Raw genomic sequence first — 22,497 nt, 5'->3', positions numbered from 1 at the left:
GCATTATTGAAAATAAGCTTGTTGTAAATTCGACTCTAGAGGACTCCTTTGCTTGACGGTATCTATTAGAGCATCAGGTCTCTCAACACAGACGAGTACGCGTTCTTTTGCTTTTTATTAGGAAACAAGGCTGGACTGACGCGGTTCTTGAGCAGCAACCTATTGTTCCGCACTCCAGATCCTTTGAAAAACGGATATAAGAGATTTTCACCTATATTCTGTCTTAGCTCCTGGCATTTGAAGACCATTCTGAGCTGGACCAATCTAACTCTGTGAACGATACCATTTGCATAGCGAAACGTTACTACTACTTTCCATTTTAAATTATTTTCCGTCATTTATTAGTCGTTTTTTTAATTGGTAAAGAACATTTTAAGCGTGATTTCTTATCTTTGTAGCGATATATATTGTTAAGAAAACGCTGTGCTCATTGCACTTATGATAGTAGTCCTGGTTTAGTCCTAAAGAGGGTCAGTTTGTAAACACAAGAGGTGCAACCAAGTTTCATACAGTGCAAATACTCCCGTAAAGCGTTGAGAATGATTCTCGTAGCTATGCAAGGGCCTTTTTTTGGGGACACAGATTCCACTGCATAACGCCTATTAATTTAGTTAGCAGATCCGCAATGTTATAAGATCCAAATTACTTCTATAAAAATTCAGGAATACTTGCTGTTTTATTTCACACTCAAGCAATCATTCGTCTTATAATGCACCGGGCGTTACTCAACAGTATTTAGCTTGCGCTTCACTCAGCTTCTAAATGTAGGTTCATTGAATTACAATTCATTGCAGGATCCGGTTTATTTTATCAAAGCTAGCTCTGTTCGTCTACGACTGTATTCCCGCTGCAGTTTCTCTGCCATCCTATTTTAGAAGACCTATTCTATTGATCGGGTCGTTCTCGTTGTTAATCTCTTTTAGCAGTTCCATGACATAGCTTTCGCTTTGTTTTCCTTGCCATGAGGTTTAGTTACTCTAAGTTAAATATCCAATTTTTTTTATCTATCTTATAACAAATGTCTTATTTTTTGCCAAATATTAAATTGCGAAATTGAATAAATACCGTGGAAACATTGAAACATCTCGTTTGTTATTTAGAGAAAACATGATATTCGATTTTATCCCCCGAGCATTTCATTTGGCCCTATTATGTATTGCTTAAAGTCAGACGGATTTCCACTACCAGTTAATCATAGATTTGCAATTCCTGCTAAAATTACTGCCTAGAAAGGTGTTTTTCTGCACAGTCTATGGAGAAGCTTCCTTATATTTTTAATCGTAAAACCATGATCTCATATATGCCGTCCTTAGTGTTGCTTTTCCACGACAAATCAAGCCAAACCTACATGTCTGCTAGATACATAGGGGGACGCTAGTTATGGCAAAGGTGATTCATCGAACAGCGATACCAGTCTAGTTAGCTTCAGTGTCTATTTTTTACTCAGATATGCCCTTAAATAAGGTACATGGTACCTTGTTGTTTAATAGCCGAAAGAATACGGACATCTTAATTGATAGCCGCCATACTGTTTTCTTGCATAACAACGACGAATTAAATGTTCCTCTATAAAAATTTACATATTCAACAATGCCTTTTAGCTGGCTACACGATTTGCTGAAAATCAACTATCTACTGCGACTTTTACCTATCAGGTTCAATCGTAAAGAACGACACACCCGCAACAGAGTCAACTGTAACTTTATTTTGCACGTGCATAAATAACTTAGCAGTTACCCACATTTAATCGATTTACACCACACACATTCATATTTAGTACGCCAATATATAATTTGACAATTATACTTGTCCCTGGTAGCGAACAACTCAACCAAGAGGTGGCATAAAGCTAACAATGACATTATTTTGAAATAGAAATAGAAAAAAAATATAATCAATCCTCTTTAAAGCACTTTCAGTTTGCGCATAGCATGAGTTTGATTCAGTCGAAACAGGATAAGCTCCGTCCCCGTGTCCATTTTCGAGTCCAGGCCTGACGAAAACGTTTAAGCCTACAAGGTAAAATTACCTAGTGGCCATATCCGTGACGGCAGACAATAGTTGAAAACAAACAGCCAGAATCGTTGAAAAATTCTACATTACAGAATACCGCCATTCATGTTTGTTTATTCTTCATAAACAACTTGTGTCTCTGTTGCTCGATATGATCGTCGTTTGCCTGAAGCCCGTTTACTTCAACTATAGTTTCATTTATCTCCGCATTTATCATGCCTAATACCGTCGAGGATAAAATGTTTAGTTTCAGATAGACATTCGGCAAGTCCGCACTGCATGAAAGTCGATCTGAATGAATGTTTACAACGAAATAACGGCTTCCGAGTTCTTCGTTCAGTACTTTGGCATAAGCAACAGATTTCTTAGTATAGAACATCCTACGCGGAACCCTAGTCAGATGCTTGAACGAGAAGATTAATTCAGTTGGGATGGCCGCACGCCGATGTTCAGGCAAGGTCAGCTGATGGAGCACCGACTTCACCCATTTGGGTATCACAACGCGACGATCTACGAACGGCTATTGTCTCACATCATAAACTAGAATATATCAATTGAATCGCTGAATGGACAGTACGACTCAGCTATGTAACCATTATAGAAGTGTTCGAGTCATAATTCAGATGATGTCAGTAATTTTTCTATGCAAATTTCAAATTATCAAGGAGGTTCTCATAATGCAGATTATGAAGAACTCAATCTCTATCGTCTATAATACTTCAATTGACAGTTGTCTCTCATTCGAAGATAAACCAAGTAATTTGTATGGTGTAAACTATCATGCATGCGTGTCACTGTGCAGGAGTCTAGCACAGACATTTTTTTACCAAACGCATGAAGCTTTACTCTGTTCGGCAAACCCTCAAATGGGGTTCCAAATGAGATTGTACAGCGACTCAACCCTGTTATCTAAACAGGTTCAGTGGCTACACGTTTTTGAAAAGAAAATAGAAAACGAAATGAAAAATATCTAGTACACTTTTAGTGGGTGAGCTTTCCATATTTCTGTCTTTCATTGACGCAATTGGTATAAGGGCAGGGATAAGTGTTGTTACATTTGACTTAGTAATTGATTTAGTAGCATCGTAACGTAGAAATATCGCAAAATTATGTTGCAGGACTTTATCCAAACCTGAAGCTTGAGAGGTTTTCGACTAATGCCAAACTGTTTCAGTTCTGCGACGGCCAACTGCTTGCCACAGACTACGACTGCCTTTTGTCGCACGGAAACCTACAAACGGTCCTCTTGCTGATATATAACATCGACACGTTCTACAAAGGCTATGTATAATTAGCATTTACATTATGGAACCTTGGCCACCGATCGCCAAACGATCATGAGAGCGATCACTGCTGTTATTTCTATTGTAGTTCTTATTCCCATCGTAGTTACCATCCGCAGGCAATTTCAGATCAATATACAACTTGTTATTTTTTTGCGCACGCATCGTTTCATCAACTTGAGCTGTATAGAAGCACAAAATGCTCGAAGTGTGCAAAGTTAAACAATAAAACTCTCCATAACTCTAATTGCTTTAGAAAAAAAAGTGTAGTCAATCGTCTTTTCAAAAACGGTAGCGAAATATTCGCACCGAGCATTCACAGAAGGTGTTGTCAAGGGCCGCTGGTCGGACGGTTTTCAATAGATAGCAATTTAGACACCTAATTGGTAGGCAAGACGATACTCTTAGAATTCTGACCTCTCTTGTCGCCTGATTTCGCCATACTTGCACTAAAGCACGGTAAACACTTCCTATGACTCAATTTTTTCTACTTGAAGCATGAACTTACCGACTCTGGCTAACTTCTCTCTAAGTACTATAGCCATTTTCGATGGCTGAAACGATTCAGAAATCTGCTTAACTTCAGTTGCGAACCAAAGCCTAGTCCTTGTAGCAGTGCCTCCTCATCAGTACCCTTCAATCTCACTGCGGTAGTAGTCGTTCGAATTGATTGAAAAAATACTACAATCCTCATACTGCCAACGAATGCGTATAGTACATTCATTCTTAAGTTTCAGCGAGAACGGCTTCGTTTCTCGTTGCTGCTATAAGTGACTTCAGTTATACTTTTCATCTGGTGTTCATACACGTGATGAAGCAAATTCGAAGGTCATAATAATTTACGTCAAAGGCTAATAATGGCTGACTTGGAGGGATACTTATTGAAATAAGGTAAAGCCTATTTGCTGCTTGACTGCATATGTGCCCTAACAGTAGACGAGATCTCTGCGCAGTTGGCATACAGTCACATTTGAAAGTTCTTCACTGATTATTTCAGGCGAGTCTTCATATAGACACTTCGTTTCTTTTTATCAGACTACTGTCCATAGATACGAGCATCTGAGCGTTATCGTTCCATATAAGCTTCACGAAAGCAGTATGCACAACACCTGTGAATAGCTATGCATCTACAGTGTACACTTAAGAATAAGGTTAAATTGGTGTGTTTTTTTCAGACCGGCATAGACCTCGGGTCGCTGGCTTGCTCGCGGGGCGAACCCGATCTGGACATCGACGTGGAGACTTCAGCCGTAAGTATGTGCAATTCCGGCATCACTTGGAGACGATTATTGCCAGCCGGTTGTGCATGGACATGGAGGCCGTGGACGTGCACTCCATGAACAATGCTTTGGAGATGCGGTAGAGGCCCTGGGTGTGCAACAACTGGATGGGCAAGTACAGCATCAGTGTATGAAGTCGTTGAAAGTTTTCGTGCAAACGGATTCGATGAATGATCATGCACGAAGAGATCTGATCTCTCGCAGCTGTTCTCCATAGACCTGAAACGTTAGGAGAATATTCTCCTGGAGTATTATGCTAGATGGTTGTTCTGGTACATACCCAAATAGACCGACCTTTACATAGACGCTACATAGCCTGAGTGTATAGCGGCGTGGTAGTATAAGAGCTACCTTGAAGTGCTTCTTATCACTGAATCTTGGCTACGGCTGCGTGAAACCCTTCCAGGACAAAAAATACACACTTCAATGAAAAGTATTTTCTCTGAAATTTTTAAAATAACCTATTAAAAACTAAGAGGACTTAGGCAACTACGGTCCCCTTTCGTTTGTATATATTTAATGCCATTTTAATAAATATTAATTTATTTCATATGTGTGATAATATGGAGAGCGTAGATAATACTATCGGCATTATTTGGATTAAGTACAAATAAGAAGTTTTTTGTGAAAAGTTTTTTACAAATAAAAAGTGAGATTTACGGCTTCAGCTTTCTAGAACATACCGTACAATGCGAACAAACCCACTTGAATCTGCATCCAAATTTCTGCAGTGTGCATTTTTGTACATGGTTATATCGAAAATAGCATACAGCTGACGTATTGCCCTTGCCTATATTATAACTTACTTTTACTTCTAGTTCGATAGAACAGGACGAGAAAGATATGATTATAAAACTTCACTTATCAAAACGTCAATGCGTCTTAACGCGTTCACATAGAGCGTGTGACATGTTGAACATGATTTGTGGAAGTGTGCAAACAATTATGTTCCGTTAAAAATCCTAGGATATGCTATTCGTACTAAAGCAATGCCCTAGTAGCCTATGGATTTATCAATAGTAATAGTAGGTTGTAATAAAAAGCTTTTTTTTTTCCATATTAAACTGGCTACATTTTTTTTTGTTCGATCCAGTCGGCCTTGCTTTGTAGTGAACACTATAATTTGTGAAGTAAATAGGAATTCCTTTTTGTGTTGTATCACGTTGCCGTTAGATACGGGTGCTCTAAGGCTTTAGCGAGCGTTGGCAGAGTGAACGCTATAAGAATGGGATATAGAGCCATCGCCAGCGACACTCTGATGATCGTTTCCGTTTGAAGGGTAAAAACAATCGTTGAAGTCTAATAATCTTGATCTTGTGCTTGGTGAACAGCTAAGACTTGGGAATATAAAGATATCTATATTTTTTTCGAAATTAGTTAGGATATCCGTTTATCGATGTCCTATATGGTCGAATGTTTCGAGCTATAGATACGCTCAGTACATAACCATATCAATTCTATGGTTGAGATCTTCTTAACGCTTAACAAAACCGCATACAATTTTCCATAGGCCATCAATTGCACTGTTCTAAGTATCGTGAGATTGAAAGGACAAGTACTAATCAAGTAATTCGTATGCACTAAATAATTTGAGATGGAATATATTTAGCTATACTAAGTACAAAATCGCATATGACAAAAAACAATTCGACCTTCCTAAAGGACGTCAGAAAGCACGTAGTGAAAGACAAGCCAAACATCTCCAGCCTCCACGAAGCACGGCCTCATCGGGTGAATCGGATGGATACCCAGGTTTGTCACTTTCTCAAGTAGGACCGTATCATTCTTTTTATCAAAATTGTTGCAGTAGTATAGCCTTTACTTGCATGGGCCGATTCTGGGTGACGTCTGAGAATTACACACAGCTAGGTCGTTGAACAACGAAACTGTGAGGCATGGAATAAGGGACATGTTCCTTGAAAAGAAAGCAGACAGTGGAGGGCTGAGAAACCGGGCGGTAGTTGTCTGCATTTGTTTTCTGACCTTTTTTCAGATACAGGTGAAAACACATTGATGAAAAGTGTCTGGGACAACGCTATAAGATCTGATGAAAATGAGGCCTGGAGATTCAGCGAGAAAATGACAAAATTCTTTTGAAAATTGTCAGGTGTAAAATTCGTCGTTGTGTCCAGTTTAGCCAGCCGTCTAACTATAGGAGATGATAAAGAGGTCAACCGGTTTGTCCAGAAATTTGATATTGACTGATAATGCTCAGAGAATTGGAGGGCAGTATAATGAGGTGTCGAGCTCGATCAAGACCTCAATTTCGTCAGCGGGTGTGTGTGCAATAGAAGTCGACGACAACATCAGTGGGAGGGACTCGAATCCTTGTAGTCAAGACCTAGCGTATCGGAACAACGAACGAGAGTCACAGGACTTAAGCTTACATTTCGTCAGGATTATCGAATGCGCGGCCTTAGATAGTGGAACAACATGGGGAAAAGTTGATAAAAACTTTTAGACAAGCAATATGGTTTCAACTAGACGAATTAGAGTCCACAATAGGCGTGAATTAGATCACCAAGGATTGACGATCTTAGCCTGTTAATGACGTTATGGTTTAGGTTCCAACCCTAGATAGAAGTAAACATAAAAGACCTTTTCTGTATCCATGTCATTTACGTCGTCGCAAGTGTTAAAGAAAACCTTCTCCAGTTTATTTTGTTTAACCAGACGGTAATAGATGTCCAATAGAATTGCAGTAATGCATCGAACAAAGTGGCTTCATTAACTCGAAATCCCTGTCAAGGTCCGGGTGTCAGCTCAGTAAATCATCTAGGTTACCTATAGCAATAGATCTGACTCACCTTGACCGCCGCATAGCTCTAGATCGTACGGAGCCATCTTGGCCTGCTTCCACGTTGCGTTTGGTGTTCAGCAACTTGCGCATATAGAAGAAATGTGGATTTCGACGCAATACAAATCGAATAGCCTCATTCACTTCAGTGTTAAAGAAACAATATAACAAGGCTACCAATACACCCTGCAAGAACGCAGCGTAGAATAGCAACATTTAGTAAGATTATTCAGACATCTATGTTTTAAGTAAGACAATGTTTTGCTATACACCGAAAACAAGTAGTACAGAAAAAAACGAACGGGTTCTATTTGACGTAGCTTACGTGCCTATTTTGCCTTTTCATAGTGGTCATCATTTTAAGGAAGGGGTTAAGAATAGGCCTCTCTTACCGAGTGGATGCAATGTTTGGGACCGTTGGATAGTGTGCACGCAGATCAAATCGTTATACGGGTGTAGCGTGCTTGCTTAGTGGGTCGTCTCGTTTATTTCTATTGCAACAAGCGTTTATTTCGTGCAGGTTAAGCAATGAAATAACTTCCTCCTATAACCCAGTATTTCTTTTCCATAGATATGCATAAAGGGAAGGCAAACGATTTGCAACTTTAAGTAGTTCGAGATGTTGGGATGTCTGTTCTTTGAGATTATAGCACACTCGTGCTATGGTTGGGGAAGACCTGTCTGATTAGCAGAATATGGACACCGATAACGGCAACGTTAAATTGTACGCATGAAGAGATATTGCGCACGTTTGATATCTGAAAGACAACACTAGAAATTATGAGGCTTCTTAGGGGAGATTTTGAGCAGAAGGATCCTGTGCGCGATATCTATCAGTTGGTATCGTCTTAAACATTCTAATTTAGACAATAGTGTATATTCCAACGAACCTTTTATTACATATTTCAATTGGCAACTCAGAGCATCTACTATTGTCTAGCTTTAAAACAGCATGTAACCCGTTCACAGTTGTCGACGCTAGCTTGGTCGCGCTCTTTCTAGTTTATCTTTTTTAAGATGGTCGCAAGACAGGCAGATAGCAACATGTTAAACCACCGCCCGCTAAGTTCAGTTTGTCTATATTCTAAACTTAAATGGGCTCAGTTATCCTCGGGGCTATGGTTCTAACTGAGATTTGAACGGGGCAATATTTTCCTGTGACGAAACAGCAATTGCGTGTCATCCATTTTGCAGGAGATAATCAATATAACTTAGTAAATATAGTAGCATAATAAATTTACTCGATTTTTTTTTATTTAGCTAAATTTATTAAAAACATTGCAACTTTTGATGGCCAAAAGCACAGGGCCTTACAAATTACTTGCGCGCAAAAGTTTCAGAAGGACAACCGTGTTTAATGGAAACACTTACAAACTGTACAGGAAAGCAACTGCTCAAAGTAACACGACCAAAGCGTCGCTAGACTTATTGTCTTGCGCCTGCATGATTTAATCTCCGCAAGTCTTTTTTTTTTTGGAAAAAAAAGGCTAATTTCTATGTTTTACGCCATAAAATGCCCAAACTACATGCCTAGCTGGTCAGTAGGTGGACTCAACACTCAGAAATCGTATATCGTATTGTGCCGCGATGAACGTTTACGTTGATAGAGCTTAGAGCATCAGGGTAACTACTATTTACCCCTAAGCACATATGAGTTTAATGTATTACATTCATATGTAGAAGGCTTTTATCGACGTCGCCATTGCCTTTAAATATTGTTTTAAAACGTGTGTCTTTAGCACGAGACGAAGCGTGTCTTCATTCTGCTTTAAACTTTACTCACCTCATGAATCAGCAAATAGGTCATCATTACATCATAGCTACTGACAATAATACCAGTGTTGCACTAGCGTCGAAATCCGAGAAAAAAGTCCTTCACGGTAAATAACAACGTATACGTACGTATCGTACGCGTTTGTAATCGTATTTGAAATTTCAAGTACTTATTCGCGAAACTGTATGGGAACCGATCTGATGGAGGCTTTAAAGAAAGAGAACTAGCTTTATGTTACTTTGGAATATAAAAAGGATTATTGTATGAAAAACACGCAAGACAAATACAAAACGAACCATAAACGAAGGAGATCTGAACCTTTTTTTTTTTTTTCGCTGAAGACGACGTTTGAAAACGTAGTTACGTCGCTTATTTTTTTATCGCGCTTTCTTTAGATTTTTTTTTTTGCTAAACATACGAACAGAAATGACACACACTAGGTAGGCATTGTTTTTTTTTATTTTTTATTAAGATTAAGATACGTTGGCCATTATAGCTCCATAACCAAGCTCACTTTAGCATCTACCCTCATATTCAAGCAGTAAAATTATCTCAGCGGTACGTCATGTACCCTCAGAGATGCTTCGTGCTACTCTCGTAAATCAAACTAAAGCCGCCAGACTGTGAAACAATTCAAAATTGTCAACGCTTGGAATACAGAAGCTGGCTTATTGAGTGAAGGGTCTGGTTTATCAGACACTGTCACCTGAGATATTTTATTTTTAACCTACGCAGCTGTGAGCTCGCTTCGGTTAAAAGCTAAACGGTCACATGATTAATGTACGGGCTTTGAGGCCACTTTAGTGATTTTTAAAGAACTGGAAAAAGACCGTACTGCTATTGAGCACGCTACAGGACTGCAAGAAGTATGATGCGGAAAAGGATAATTCTGAGGCTATCCTCCTTTAGTTCGTCAGGTCCTCGAGTCTATGCCTATTAACCTAATGCTACATCCTCCACTTGTTTTTTGATGAAAAAAAATGACATACTCTAACCTAAACGATTAATTTGAGCTTTACGTTTGATGCCTTCGCTAACCATGATTTTAGATGGCTGGCTGCAAGCATAATAGGGGTGCGCGTCAACGCCTTGTTTTGAACCTCTTTACGTACCCCTAGCTTAGTAAACACATATGTTACCATTGCACCATTACCACATATATACATATGTATGTATATAAATATATATTACATAATGCAGTACGAATAGTTACAAAGTTCTTTTAAATACCTATTCAATCGAATTTCTATATATTGAGATAGACTCGAGCGAAAATCTAATCGTTGGTCGAACACAGCCCCAATAAATAAACTATCTTGAAGCCATAATTTTGTCTCTGTCTCACATATAGTCTGTTTTTTTTATGTGGAACACTTTTCAAAATGAAGATCGAATAAACCGTATTTGTTTCGGCGGGATACGTATATATAAAGAACATGAAGGCTGGACAGAAGAGGAAGAAATCCCCGCGTTAATTTGAACAATTGTTTTCATTGCTTTACAGTTTCGTTATAATTTTGTCTATTTGTCGCTCTGTCATCTTTGTTTACCTTAGCAGACAATATCAATCATCGTTATCTTTTCAAGCCCACCGGCTATTGTCACTGCGAAGGTGGTTATTGCGTACGTTGATCTCTTTTAAGTCATAACGTGATTTTACTAGGTCCAACGTTTATTCCCCTTATCACACCCTGTTGAGAGCGTCCTGTCATCAGTCATCACGACTAGTGAGCCCAACTACGCGTAGCAAATTGCTTCAATTTTAAATTGGTCAATACAGAATAAATAAGGAGACTCGCAGGGACGTACATCAACGAGACCAGCTCAATTTAAAATTTTAGGATCAACGCGTTCGACTGGAGACGCTAGCCAACGACCGTGCTATGTACGGGGCGTATTGCACCACATTCGGTACAAATACACATCGTCCCCCACTTCGAGAAATTTCACATCGAACCCTTTGCGATGTACGTTCAGCTTTTTGGAAAAACCTATAAGGTAAAGAGAAATAGAGTTGCTGAAAAAAACTTTGGAACTTTTCCATAGGGCGGAGTGCAGTTGACACCTATAGTGTAAGCTAAAAGTGGCTGGCCGATATCAGGTAATTTACGACAATTTTATGTAAAAATAATGCATTATATTTGACGATCTCATTGGTACAACAGTAGATAAAGGAGAATTTTCTGCGAAGGTCGAATATCTAATACAACAAACCACATGAGCGCAACAAAATGGAGGTCACAGATAATGGAATTAGTTTCGTCTGATTTAAAATGGGCACCTAATCACGTTTAGATAAGTAATCAATGTAAGATCTACCGAGAGCATTTATTGTATAAACGAAAGAGATAACAAATAGATTTTAAGCTACTTGTGTAATGAATAATTAATTCAGTGCAACGAATCACTCCGCCTTTTTCTCAGTACCAAATAAGTGACAGTTACTTATCCTTTTTTCATCAATGCGTATAATGCAGAATCGTGTTCCACTCGGAAACTATCACATTGAAATAGTTTTTAACTATACTGTTATAAGCTGTTAGTTATACATACGCACATAAATACATCATACGTACGCGCATACTTCTAAATACGTGATCTTATCAATTGTTTTTCTTCTCAGTTTAGGTCTTCCAGCACTCCAGTATCAGCGTATATGATAAAACAGTATGATCACTTCCTTTCTAATAACACCCACCATTAGGCACAGATGAAACAATTCATTCGTTGCTTTTGGACTGTTAGCCCCACAAGCCTCCGAATCGTCTTTTTTTTTTTCTTAAATCGACTGATCCTATAAACTAACGACATTTTTTGTGACATCGACCATGGCGGCAGAGCATCTCTAGGCACGTAAGGAAGTGTCTTCCTCTGCTAGCGTCCCAAATAGAAAAAAACTGCTCCCAAAGTAAAAGGGGTTTCGAGAATAGTTCCTACCACACATTTTGCCTTTAAGTCCGCTAAAAAAAAAACACAAACAAAAGAATCATCGAATGAGCTTTTAAGCGAAGCTTGTTAAGAAAACTGCTGTAAATTCTTAATGATAATGCAGATTTTTGAGTCCTTCTTACAGTTTCTTTAACTAACTTGTATAGAATAAGCGCTTTGGCTGATGATGATCTGCGGATTCAATTACGGCAGAATACGAAGAAAGAAATTAACACACGCGGGTTTGGTCTCAGGGCGAACGCTTTTGTTCCGGACAGGAGTTGATTCAACGCTTTTACGGTCGCCTCGCAGAAAGCGAAGTATTTTAAGGCTTATTTTTATCAATTTTATTATGCACGTTATTGTGTTACGTTAGTTAATGACAATTTCCGCCGATGTCGCTTCAATCGCTAGAAACAAACACACAGTGATCAGTGCATACTGCCCGAAGGAAAACCAAATCGTTATCGTTTTTTCGATTGGAACATTTCCTGCCTTTGATGTTAGCGATGGCGAGGGTCAACTATCTCCCGATCTTTACAACTAGACATAATTAGTAGTAGATACATAACATTTCACAAAAACCATTTTGTTAAACTATAACAGTATCTGTCCACTGGTCTAAAGAGTTATGGGTAAGAGAAGATAGCAAATATCATACAGAATAACGGTGACGATAGATGTGGTCACCATCAAAAGCCATGCACGAATTCAAAATATAAATATTCGAAAATAATTTGTAGGAGGCTTAGGCTTCGACTCGCAGCTAAATGAGAATCACATTATACAGAGCAATAAATACAACACGCAGGGAGAACCATGTCGCAAAATGCAGAAAAAAGTAACCCGGGTGCCTGGTCTCGTTTAGAGGCAACTTACAAATAAGCGAAATCAACTTGCTTTGAACATGCTTCATAGCTTTTTTCATAATTTAATAGGTTTTAACTTGAAAAACAAAAAATGTTTCTAACGAAATTACGAAAAGCAGTATTGAAAAGGATAAAAATACCCTAAGAAAGCAGACAGAAGAATGTTATAGTTTAACTTAACTTAGCTATAATGACAGTACTGGAGTGTGTAGTATACAACAGAGTATCTACTGTCTTATTATTTAAATCAACTTCTTATTTTTAAGCAACATGTATTTTTCTTCGAGTAATACTTCGGAACTACTTTGTTACATTAATCCGATTAGTTCTCATAAGGTGTGCAAAAGAGCAAGTTCTGAGGTAGCTTAACGGTAACAAATTTCGATCGAAATGGACGTATTTTATGTTAGCGATATTTAACATCATGCTTTGTCAAAAGTGCTCGCATTTTTAATAATAACGCATAAAATTTTCCTGTCTCATTGACAGAAGCAACGTTGGCTACTACTTTTCTATTAATTTAGATATATCTGAATATACGGTAATTTTATCTAATCTATGTAATCTAAGATATGGTTATAGAGCTTAAAATAAGGAATGTTTCTTGAAGAACTGATCTACTGAAATGATTAGGATCCTGTAACGTAAGTAACGAGCTTCTTTCGTCCTGAAGAATACTATATATATATTATAGTTGTTGCTATTGTAGGTATTAAAGCTCTCTGAAATTTCCGGCGCTTGACCGATATCACCGCATTTCGAGCGTTGTAACATTTTGCTGTTCGAGATGCTCCCATAACATATTGTATTACATGTACAATCTATTTCATTTTTTGAAGGAACAAAAGAAGCCCACACGCACAGGAGTCTCAAAAATCGTTAGAAGTGTGTTAAGTAAGCTCTATTTTAACAAACAAGATCTGATTCTTTTTTCTTGTCTAGAAGTGCACTCGATGCCCGGGTCCTTTTTTGTTGGTATATTCTTACAAGCTAAAAAGAAAACACATAAAAAATCCATACATCAACAACGACGGCACATGTCTGCCGTTCCCAAAAACGGCTGCAGCATCGGCGTTGGCTCGCTACGTTCCGCGACTGTGTTTTTCCCCAGACTTCCCGCGACACATTCTGATATATTTGCCTGTTGCCATACTTCAAACAACGTGTATACTTATCTGCAGTATGACACCCTGAAGAAGGCCAGTCTAAGCGTCGTTCGTGAAGGCAAAGTATAGCTAGAGTTAGATGCCATGTGGGAGTCCACGTAATATATGTGCCACATGTTCCCGTTGCCATGGTAGTTGAGAGGTCTCTACTTCTACTCACTATTTAAAGTTAGGCCATATCAAGCGCCATAGCTAGCCTTCCCCCGCTAGCTTCGTCTGACCCCTATCGGTAACGAACGACACAGATGACTGAATAGCTCTCCTTCCTCTTGCGCTTACTTGTTCGCCGACCGCACGTTAGAGGGAATCCTGCTGTGTCTCTCTTTCTGTTTGCATATGTTCGATATATTTCTTTCACAAGGAGCTTTTTGTAGGCTCCGTCCACGTCGTTGCCTTAAGCGCCAGACCAGACATCCAGCACAACTTCTTCGCCGCCCGTCCGTCTATCCGTCCGTCAACAACATAGCGCTCTCTGCTACCCGCTTCCGGGCAGAGCACGAAACGACATCGAACAATGCGTACAAATTATCTCTAGGCTAAGCGCTATTGACACTATATTACTATATAGTATGAACACTTTCGGTACAGACTAAGAGATTAAAGTTGGCACACGCTGCTTCTTCACGAAGCAGTTGATATGCGGCTATACGGAGCAGCGGGTAAGCCGCCTTTGACAGTGCCGGAGGCTGCCAACGAGTTCCGCCCTGATACAATTGTTTGGTTACAATCATCGACGGTGACTGATTAGAGGTGAAGATTTTGCGTGTTATTACGAGACTGGACAGACAGTGTGAGGAAATGATGAGCGTGTGAAACAGCGGCAAAAGACGTTTTTCCCTGCAAAAAATCTTTCGAACCATTCTACTAAGCAGGCAAATTTCTATATGAGTACAAAACGAACGCAAGCGACGTACACATTTAGAACGATTGATTTTTTTCGGTTTGCGCTTCCGTTCTTCCAGTGTTGGTAGGATCTCGAGACGCTTGTACGTTTTTGGCACTGCCACATTACAGTGAATTATTCCCTACGCAATTTGCATTCACACACGTAATAAAAAAAGGTTCTGAAGGCTATGAATTTGGTGTTTTTATTTGTATACTTGTTTTTTTATTCTTCTATGTAATTATTCTGTGCGGTTCCGTTTCGAAGTTCTAATCCATCTACAGGGCCAGACGCAACGGCCAAAAACGATTAAGATAGATGAATATACAACCGAGATGGATGCCACGCGTATCCTGGCAGTCTTAGCCTTTGCCCACCGATTCTGGATCGCAGGCCAACAGAGGACACCCCCAGCCAGTATTCGTGTTATCCTCCGCTTGCTCCAAAAACTTATTTTACGAACTAACACTTGCTACGCTATCACGGCTAAACTTTCTAATGTTCGTGCGCCTGTTATGTTTTATTCTCTTTCTCGGAAATGTCATGCAGTTGGAAAGAGTTCGTATTTGGACACGCCACTTGTCAAGGCCAAGGTGACAAACAGACCATCAACAAGCCAAAGGGGATAAAATTAATTATAATGGCAACTCAACCTTCGCTTTACCCTTCGCCTGCTTCTTGACACTAATTTCGTTATGTTGAACTTAGATACATGACAATAGGAATGCATTGTTTTAAGAATAATAAATAATTGTTTCTGTATGTAATAAATAATGTGATTGCCCTATTATATGGGCAAAGCTAAATCAAATCATTATAGAAATCCTATCTTCTCTTCAATAATGCATCCAAAGGGCCTCTGAGCGTCCATTACAATATTTACCATTGCCACGCAAATTTCCAGAGAGGCATTTGTCAAGCCAGTGTTAAAAAGCCGCGAAACTTCGGAAAATAAAAAAAATTCGAAACATTCCGTTTCAAATAGTGTATTACCACTTTCAGGACGGCTGGTCCTTTTTCGAATATTTTGAATCTAGGTACCTTGTCGTATGAAAGTTTTGAGTAATACCCAGATAATAATGACCTTTGTCAACAAACTCTGCTATATTTTGGTCGTGCTGATTACGCACGGCACTGCGTCGTGTTCTACATCTGAAGATAGAAGTGTATTTAAAACAATATTATATAGCTATCAAACAAATCTGTCTTGGATGCCCTTAGCGATCAGATGAAACCTGGTTAGCACTTGGAAAAACGTCTATATTTATATATGTACAATTATTTCGATGCTCTTTAAAGTCATTTTCAAAGAGAAAGTAGGAAAGTGAGTGTTAAATCTAGTCCGTTGTCCCATTGATTCATTCTACTGTTCTGCCTACTTTAAAGTATGCCACTTTGTGAGTATGAAAAATATTAAGCGAAAAAACAATGCATGGCCAAAATTTTACATGCTTTTAAGTCATACGCTGAAATGGGGGTTTCAGCAGACTACAATTCTATGATATATACATATATGGGGTATTGATCGCTCTAGGGGCCAGCAGTAAGCTTCACATTTGCCCTATTACTAACAACATATAATTGCTTGCACCTTGCTTTTATATGAAAGAATCCAGAGGTTAGGCAAAATTTTGTCCGTTGTGGGATCCCTGAGTTTGTGTGAACACTAATAACCGACCCCTTCGTATTGCGATCTGCAGATGATTAGTCGTTGTTCTCAAAGCAGTTTTTGACTTTGCTGGGCCATGCTAAATTTAGAGAGGCCATGAGACAATTTCCGCCGTGAAAACGTAACGTACTTCGTCATTCGTACTGATTGAATGGAAAGCCTTACTGAAGAGTCGAAGTTAACCGAAGCGGGTTCGGAGATTCCGCAAATAGCCTTTCACAAGCAAATGACGAAACACCCTTATGCTAAATAATAGTGTACCGCCTATATTGAGTTAGAGATGTGATCAGCAATTGATTCAGCAATAACATTACTCATTTTATGCAAATATATAGTTAATCTATATTTATGAAGCTTTTGGAAAACTTTTCTAATGTAATCCTATTTGATAATTAAGTATCTGAAATGTTTCTAACTAATAAACCACATGTATGGTTGAAATTGCACTCGTAAGCTTTCGCCTGCTGTAACCAGAATAGTTTTCTAGTAGATCGTAGGATGTCGCTGGTGTAATGTTTTGACAGGCTCTCGACTGAGAGGCGGTATATTCAAATTTAGCTTATTTAACTTTCGCAGTATCTGAAAATATGCTTGTCCGGTTTCCTACGACTCATTTTTTTACTATAATAGTTTACCTAAGCTCCAATATACAAGCGTCTCAGATTAAATCAAAATCGCCGTTGTTGCTTTAAGAGCTAGAAAGCATAAATAATCACATATACATTCAAGTTGTCTTTGCTAATCGTTTAGTTTTTATAGCTCCTGAATTCATTTATATAATGGAAAATGTTCCTATTTTCTGTATTACGTCTATTGGTTTCACATTCAAACGAATTCGTCTTGAAGAAAACGTGCCTTAAAAACAGGATATCTATATAAATAGATATCCTATATAAAGAAGAAATGTGGAGCATAGTTACCTTATATGCCTTACATCTCTTCTGGTCATCTAAAAAATCGCGAACAAAATAATAGGACATTTTTTACTAAAAAAAAATATATATAAAGATAAGGAAATTTACCTGAAACGACGAGAATGTTTGATCTATGTACATCCAGTAGACTTCAACTTGCGGCGAGAGCAGGTCGGCAGCTATAGAAGCCACTAACAGTAATGAATAATGGGACCCAAAGAGCGGAACCAAAACCAGCGTCGATTTGAACCATTTTCTGAAAATATTAGAGAGAAGGAGAGAGACAGAGGAGAAAGGGACACGGAGAGAAAGAGGGAGCGATATTGTAGATCAGTAGTTTAGTACCAAAAACGGAGTGTAAAAAGTTTAGAAAGTTAACTTACGATTCAACCAAAAATCCTTGACATGTTTTTATGCCTGTTAATTATCGAGGTAAGATGATAATACGTAATGAATAATTTCAAAGATATTCCTAGGAGTATGTATAAGTATGAATCGGTACTAATTATTTAGATTTTTAACTTTAAAAATCAATGCGAATAACCATCAAAGGACAGTGAAGCTCGAAATCGGGCACCTATTATAACAATAAGTAATGAAGTATATTTGCGCTCTAATTACCTAAGCGAAACGTTAGGGCAAGACACCGCAACGAAGCAGTTATTTCCGTTCTAATATGATGCGCTCTCCTCTCCTGCCTTTCACAGGATTTTTCGTAATTTCTCGTCGTCTAGCCCAAACTTCAAAGTTAGTCCTTGAAAAAACTTTTCTTAAATTTGCACAACTGGTTCGTCCCTTTTCGACAGGACAACGTCATTGTTTTAAGGCTCACAGCATAGCGTTTTGAAACCGACAGGAAATATTTCAAATGCCAGCTAAAGAACCCGGTGCAGGAAGCACTCGCCCTACAGTGACGTTCTTACGCGTCGACACGTCGCTTATTATTAACTGGCAAAAAAAATCGAGATTCCACATTTAATGCCCATAAACCAGCTTGAAATAGACAGTATACTATATACTATAAGTACTGCATATACAAGTATGATCCCACCTTTCTAACTAATACCAGAATCGCTTTTATACTACCACCAATTTTTCTTAGGGCTTTTGCCAAAGAAGAATTTATGTCGTTACCTTTACACACGTTTCAGCACAACTTTTCGTCACTACCTAAAATATTTCGTAAGCGTTCCAAGGTACCTCGCACAATGGTGTTTTTGTGAACGTCCCTTAATAATAGATCGCCTTCCTTTTGTCGGCAGCGAAACACTAAGGGACAGATGTCCTTCGATGGTCGTTTTTGCCCTCTTAGCCTGATTCTAATATTGGCCAGCACAAAGCAACGGATAAACTTTTTTGTTTAGTTGAACCGGCGTCATTTTCGATCATCGTCGCCAGTAAGTTATCGTGCCGACTTGGCGTGCGACAGATAAGACATTGCAGTGTTGCGTATCGAACTTAATGCATTGTGTTAACGGCCGTAACAGTTGCCCTAGTCGCAGAAATTCAAGAGCAAGTAGCCCGTCACGACACAGTATTTCCTAAATGATGTTGGCTTTTATCCACTGTATAGAATGCGACGGTCTTTGGCGTTTGAAGATGTTTCTTCTCGAAGCAGCAAAATGTCTTTCGAAAGGTATAATATCGGCACAATCCGAATCTATTGATGACCGACGAAAACAAGTCACCAGCCCAATGCTCAGATTGAAGGCGTTAACGTCTACTGAATGACACGGTTATTGTAGAATAAAAACGTATTGTACAAAAGATCTGATTAACCCAATAGATACAATGTTTGTGCTTGGATATATCTGTTCCGTTGTTATACATAAATTACATCCGGATATTGAAAACGTTTCTCACAACGTAAAAATTGCGCGTCATCCACGCTTCGATTCTCAATCCAGAAATCACTGTATTTTCATAGAGATTTTTTATTTTACACATATTATATATGTACTAGACTGCTGTGTTCGTGTAAAGAAAAACACTGTTAATTCAAATAGTAGCGGTAATGTTAATATGCCTATGTCAGGAACCTGACAAAAAATGCAATGTATAATGTGATCATACTTATTTGAATAGAAAAGACGACGGCCTTTCTACACAAAATTTTTCGACTTACAATCGCTCAAAGGTTAAATTCTGTGCCTCGTTATGTTGAGCACCTCAGACGCGTTGTATGTCCCAAATACAGGCATCCGCAATACGCCTCACCAATTGACACAACCCGCATTGGCCTCGGGGGTACCGGATCATTTTCCTATACTTTGAACTCACAATCGTAGAAAGAAGCGATTTCAGGAAGGGTAGCCTACAATGCGCTGATGAACGAATAGGTGGCTGGTTGGCGCTTACTTTTAATTGGTATGCAAGGAGAAACGTCAACCATAACGATTGATGCATTATCCTGCTCGTTTGCACCGTTCATTTACATAATAATTTCGCTTTGTTTTTTAGGAATCGACAACACCAAATAGCCTTTTCTCGCTAGCGAACGTAGCATAAATGTGAAATATAATAGAGATTTAGTCTTTACTCGCTCACAGATGCAAAGGGCGAAACACAAGAAGAGTTTCAGCTGTCCACCTCCTGCGTTTCCTTGGATTTCTTGCAAGCCCTTGATTTTGCAAACTATCATTGTTGTCAAATGGCTCTGCTTACTTATTCTGATCATCTGATGATATTCGGTCGCATTATCTTTGACAACGAAACTCTGGACGAGTCTCACTTAGGTAATCTCATCTGAAACCATTAAAGAGAGCGGGCATAGCTGAGGCTTAACTCAGTAGAATTGCAAAGAGATAGATCTATGCATCTGCATTCCGAGGTAATAGGTCCTGCGTGACCCGTAGATTTTCATCATTGTCGCTGCAATAATCCACGCGGTTGTTTCCTCTACGTAAAATTGCGATCTTACCAATCATTCATTTACGTGACAGTGTTTGGCAACGACGACACAAAACCGTGGTAAAAAGGAGAGCCTATAAAAGACAAAAGTTATTTGTCGTACTGCATTGCAAAAAATTTACATCATATACAACGTAAGGAAAAATTCACATAGTGTTGGGTGAACATGTTTTCTTTGTGATGGATGGACAGTATGAACTCCATAGCCAGAAAGAAGCTCTATTTAAACTACGTTTTTCACGCTCGACCTTAGTCTGTGTTGTGCACAGAAAACCAAGTGTATTTTATTAAGTCTTGTAATTGTATTATCGGCAATATTCTTCTGGTTAATTTGAGATACGTGTAACTCCGGTATCCGTAGCGATGGCAAACCTTGTGATCTTCTAGCGCCTATGTTAAGGCACCCACCTTAATTTACTTGCGACTTGCTAAGCTATATATTACATGGAGATCTTTGTAAGGGTCCATAGATTTGAAGGGTGATGTTTAATCTACATAACTTCATTCAGCATCGTTCGATTCAGTGAGCTTTGGCTCAAATCCAAGGTCCTGCGGCCAGTAATTGCAAGTCTCGTTCGGGTTCTCGTCTCACGGGACGGAGACGCGAACGAAACAGTTTGGCCCTCGCAGATACAATAGACCTGCACACTGTCTTTCTTCGAATAAATAACAGGTCCAAAAATGAACAAAGTTCGAGAATAGTGCTTATCCGATGGGCAGTTTGTAGCCATTGATGGCGACCACCCATTGCTATTTAGGCGTCCGTTTCAGGCCACGGTGTACTGGCAACGTACACAAACATTGCATATTTGGTAAAACGTGTTGTGTATTCGATCATGACATTTGCTCCTAGTCTGCTTCCTGAAATCGTAGTGAACTTTTCGTAGACGCAACACATCCCCTACCTTTCCTTTTAACGCTTTCTACGAGCCTTCTGTCTAATAGCATTGGTTAAACTGAAAATTGCGACTTCCGAAAATGTTTTTAAGCTAGTTACTCGCTTTTATCATGAACGTTTACCAATGTGACCATTTTTATAGTGGCCGCTTCAGTTACCGGGTAAGCATAAATGAACGGTACCCAATCATATGTTGGATTACAGTTATAATATATACGAGCACGTCAGCTTTGCTATTTCGCTGGGAAAATTATGAATATTGTGCCAGCAATTGCTGAAGAACTGATACGAGGAATCGATCTATAATAGCTGCCTACCGAAACAGAAGTTGGCGTCGAGTACAAGCGTCGGAAGTCTACGCTTCAGACTCTACGTAAACCGATATTCTATCTGTGGCGAAGTGAGGAACTATTTTAGCGGTAGTACTGACTCTGCGCGTTAATGTTAAAGAAGTACAAAGTTCTTGTACACGACTACATGGTACAGCACGATAAGTGGGCAACATACAAATATGACAGATCAGTCTCAGACATGGGTCTGATGGCCAACGTATTTGATTGCCATTGCAGTGAAAGATTCTTCATACTGCTATCAAAGGCTATACCTTCATGTAGACATTTCTCTTGGAAGCATAAAGTTTCTGAAAACGTATTGCAGCCAGCAACGTATGTCAAGCGTGACCTTTTGTGATTGTTGCTCGTAAAATCATACGTCAACAATCACAAACAGTCGATTGTTATAAAGCAATGACAAACAGATGTGAGACATGATTTAAGGAAGCGGGATCTTTATAAACGTAAAACATGTTGCCCATTCTTTGTCGAAGCTAGTGTTCATATATATATATATATATATATGTATAATACTTCTATTTGTTTGATTATATTTATATATGGGATAATAATAGCAGGTTTTAGTCAATTTACGAATACTAAAAACGTGTTAGATGAGACCTGAAACTATAGACCGATACGCTGCCTATTAGAAGAACGTATGCGAATGGTACCGCTTCATATATATAGCAGCACGCGAAACCGTTTGGTGACCTTGCGGTAATTTATAATCGAAATTTACTAGCCGCATTGGGCTGCTTTCGCTGTGCACCAGTTAAAT

General features: G+C 38.9%; 1 protein-coding gene across 1 annotated transcript in view; it reads right to left on the bottom strand.

Annotated features, from left to right (window-relative positions):
• Nucleotides 1-4,467: 4,467 nt before the first annotated feature.
• LOC111273572 (secretin receptor) overlaps nt 4,468-22,497 on the bottom strand; it is a 40,540-nt gene continuing 22,510 nt past the window's right edge. The window contains exons 9-11 of the mRNA XM_086973533.1: nt 17,685-17,832; nt 7,384-7,559; nt 4,468-4,795 (exon numbers count right to left, since the gene is read on the bottom strand). Coding sequence (XP_086829659.1) covers nt 4,468-4,795; nt 7,384-7,559; nt 17,685-17,832 — 652 coding nt within the window. The remainder of the gene's footprint in view (nt 4,796-7,383; nt 7,560-17,684; nt 17,833-22,497) is intronic.

Source organism: Varroa jacobsoni, unplaced genomic scaffold (assembly GCF_002532875.2).
Source record: "Varroa jacobsoni isolate VJ856 unplaced genomic scaffold, vjacob_1.0 scaffold_200, whole genome shotgun sequence".
Lineage (NCBI taxonomy): Eukaryota > Metazoa > Arthropoda > Arachnida > Mesostigmata > Varroidae > Varroa > Varroa jacobsoni.
This window is presented reverse-complemented; position numbering and strand designations above follow the sequence as displayed.